Source organism: Otolemur garnettii, unplaced genomic scaffold, assembly GCF_000181295.1.
Source record: "Otolemur garnettii isolate 467f Iridium unplaced genomic scaffold, OtoGar3 scaffold00134, whole genome shotgun sequence".
Taxonomy (NCBI): Eukaryota; Metazoa; Chordata; class Mammalia; order Primates; family Galagidae; genus Otolemur; species Otolemur garnettii.
In genome coordinates, this window is record NW_003852529.1 from 3,431,207 (window position 1) to 3,434,721 (window position 3,515).

Here is a 3,515-nt window from a genome sequence, read left to right on the forward strand (position 1 = left end):
GGGGGAATTGGAGAGAAGGACAGAATCCAAAATACAGGGTATGAAGGCGGATTTTAAATTCAGACTCATTGAAAATAGTCTGTCCTGGGCGGCGCCTGTGGCTCAAAGGAGTAAGGCACCAGCCCCATATGCCGGAGGTGGAGGGTTCAAACCCAGTCCCGGCCAAAAAAAAAAAAAGAAAAGAAAAGAAAAGTCTGTCCTGCAACACTGAAGGAACCCGAGATCAAAACATTTAGATCAGTGAAAACTGTTCCAGAAATGGTCGGGATGGCTCCTACATATGTCTTGAATGCAGGAAGAACTGAAAATGCCCCTGGAGAAGCAGGGAAGGGAAGAGGTGGACAGAATTGGGCAGGAGACAATCGTGCATGTTTGTTATTAAAACTACCTCTGGGAGGCGCCTGTGGCTCAGTGGGTAGGGTGCCGGCCCCATATACCGAGAGTGGCGAGTTCAAACCCGACCCCGGCCAACTTTAACAAAAATAGCTGGGCATTGTGGCGGGCGCCTGTAGTCCCAGCTCCTCGGGAGGCTGAGGCAAGAGAATCGCCTAACCCCAGGAGTTAGTTAGAGGTTGCTGTGAGCTGTGTGACGCCACAGCACTCTACCGAGAGCGACAAAGTGAGACTTTACAATCACTTCCTCTGAAATGTCTGGGAAACGAAAAGAATTCAGTGAAAGAAATATATCCAAGTAGCTGAAGAGGGCAGCTTGGGGAATTTGCCTAATAGTATCAGAATGGAGCCACCACGACGAGGAATGGTGACAACCACTCTATTGATAAACTCAATCCAGTCATCTCCATAAACGTCCATGCAAGTCACCCTCAACGTGGGAGGGTGACAGTCAGCAAGCCACCTAATAGCTTCCCTTTTGCCACCAGGAGGTGCCCTTGGACCACAGTTGAATTTTGAATGCTGGAAAGTACCGGGAAACTCGCAGTTGCCTAAACCTCCTGCAGCGTGGTGTGGACGAGAAGTCCATCCCATAGCAAAATGAGAAACCTCTCCGGGCCTCTCCACCAAGTGTTCCCTTGGCGTGCTCAAAGGAACTGTGATGGACACACAAGTAGAACTTTTATTTTGTCAAGAGAGAAAAACAGCCCACGTAGACACACGAACAAAAAAATATGACCAAGTCTAACGTAGGCAGAAATGCCTTAGACCCGCCCCGGTTCTTCCAGATCATCTTTCTGCTCCTTGGTTCTGTTTCCTCACCCACATTTGCAATGAAAATATTTAAGCTTATGTTTAAAGAGCTACAGAAAGAAAAAAAGACTGTTTGCTTAAAACGTGGCGCGCCTGTATGTCTGAAATGTTGCCACAACTTGCCGCAGAGACTGGCCAACCCGCTAAGAAAGCCCCTTTTCAGGAGGCCCAGGCAGATAACCCTTTGTCATCAGCTCCCCTACCCTCGCAGTTGGCCCAATAGCGAGACCCATTGTGATGGTTAGCGACTCCCTCGGGCTTCCCACTTCACCGGGACAGTGGTTGCGTCCAGAGCCCTTTTGACGCAAGAGTAGCGACCCCCTTCCCGGGCAGTGATTGGCCAGCCCGGGCTGGGGGTGGGCTGACCTCCGCCCTGCCGTGGCGTCACCCGCTGGCCCCGCCCTCGTGCTGGGCAACCATTTGTGTGCGGCCGCGGGATTGGCCGCCCGGTTCCCGCGGTGGGGGCGGGGGAGGTGGCAGCGCGCACTCTCGCGTGCGTGAGCGGGCGCGCGAGGAAGGGCCCGGTCGCGCCGAGGCTCGAGCGGCCGTCGCCATTTTGTAGGGTTCTCTCTGACGCGGGAGCCGCCGCCACCGCCGCCACCACCCAGAGGTGAGGGGGGTTCCTGTATGCGTGGGGGCGCCTAGAGTCTGGCCGGGCCGAGCCCCCCGCGGACCGGCACGGCCCGTGGTTTGCTTTCCCTATCTTGCTGCGGGAGGTCCGGGAAGACAACGGGAGGAGGCGGGGCCGGGTCTCGGAAGGGGGCGGGGCAGGGGTCGGGTCGAGTCTTTGTTGGGCCGAAGGCGCTGGAGGTTGGGCCGCTGCCGGAGTGGGGGGTGTCCGGCTTTAGGTACGAGGGGACATTTTTATTCTCGATCTTTTGAAAGGCGATACCACCCGGAGGAAAGGTACACAGATTTCCCTCCAAAACCTTGTTACAGGGGCTCCGGTAGATACCTTTTGCCTCCTGCTTGGGTTTTTTTTTTTCTTCCCTATTTTAAGACGTGAAACAGCGAATCCTGCTACTTAGGTGATACTTCAGGAAGACGATGGGCTGTGCTGTGCATGCTGACCCCCGACCTCCTGTTTGCATGTAACACATAGCTTACACTTCTCCTTAAGAACAAACGTGCTTCCTCTGCCGAGGAGGAATAATGAATGTCGATGTGAGGGTCTTTGAGGTGCCACGAACTTCGCAGGATTAAACTAAAATGCTGCGGTGCACTGACATTTCCTACCCCACCCCTGACTTTTGAAATCTCGTTTTTTTCTCGTAGGCTCTTGTCAGGATGGTGAAGCTGTTCATCGGAAACCTGCCCCGGGAGGCCACAGAGCAGGAGATCCGCTCACTCTTCGAGCAGTATGGGAAGGTGCTGGAATGTGACATCATTAAGAACTACGGCTTTGTGCACATAGAGGACAAGACAGCTGCGGAGGATGCCATCCGCAACCTGCACCACTACAAGCTTCATGGGGTGAACATCAACGTGGAAGCCAGCAAGAATAAGAGCAAAGCTTCAACCAAGTTACATGTGGGCAACATCAGTCCCACCTGCACCAACCAAGAGCTTCGGGCCAAGTTTGAGGAGTATGGTCCAGTCATTGAATGTGACATCGTGAAAGATTATGCCTTCGTACACATGGAGCGGGCAGAGGATGCAGTGGAGGCCATCAGGGGCCTTGACAACACAGAGTTTCAAGGTGAACTGCTTTGGGGCCTGGGTAGCAGAACTGAGTGGGTTGTAGCTCAAGACAATGGCAAGAACATAAGACTGTGGGACTGACAGGGTGGGGTCTCTTCTATTTTAGGTTATATCTACCACTCTTAAACATAATTTACTTTGGGGAAAGCAAATATTTCCCCTTTTCAGGTTTCCTAAGATGTTCCTCAACAGTTGTGTAGAATCACATACCATAGGTTACTTTATCCTGCAGGCTTCATTTGTTTGTGTGTCCTCAGAAGTTTTATCTGCCTGGGCACTGAGTCCTTCATGGGAGATGGGAGGATAAAGGTCTTTCATTTACCTGCTCATTTGCTGTGACTAGGAGTCTTATATTTGAAGATTGAAATGCTTAACATTTGTATTTTTTACTACCTTGGGTGATGGATAGTGGTAGAAAAGAAGAAAAAAGAGGCTGAGGTGGGTGAATTGCCTGAGCTCATGGGCTCAAGACCAGCCTGAGTAAGAGCAAGACCCCCATCTCTAAAAATAGCCGGATATTGTGGCAGGCACCTGTAGTCCCAGCTACTTTGGATGCTGAGGCAAGAGAATCGCTTGAGCCCAAGAGTTGGAGGTTGCTGTGAGCTGTG

The 3,515-nt window shown here is 52.1% G+C and overlaps 1 protein-coding gene across 3 annotated transcripts in view; it reads left to right on the plus strand.

Annotated features, from left to right (window-relative positions):
* Nucleotides 1-1,654: 1,654 nt before the first annotated feature.
* Nucleotides 1,655-3,515, plus strand: part of LOC100946560 (RNA-binding protein 4B) — a 14,548-nt gene continuing 12,687 nt past the window's right edge. For all 3 annotated transcript variants that reach the window (XR_002775385.1, XM_012810468.2, XM_012810469.2), the window contains exons 1-2: nt 1,655-1,816; nt 2,482-2,905. Coding sequence is in view for 2 of the 3 variants with exons in the window: in XM_012810468.2 (XP_012665922.1) it covers nt 2,494-2,905 (412 nt within the window). In the remaining variant the exon portion in view is untranslated. The remainder of the gene's footprint in view (nt 1,817-2,481; nt 2,906-3,515) is intronic.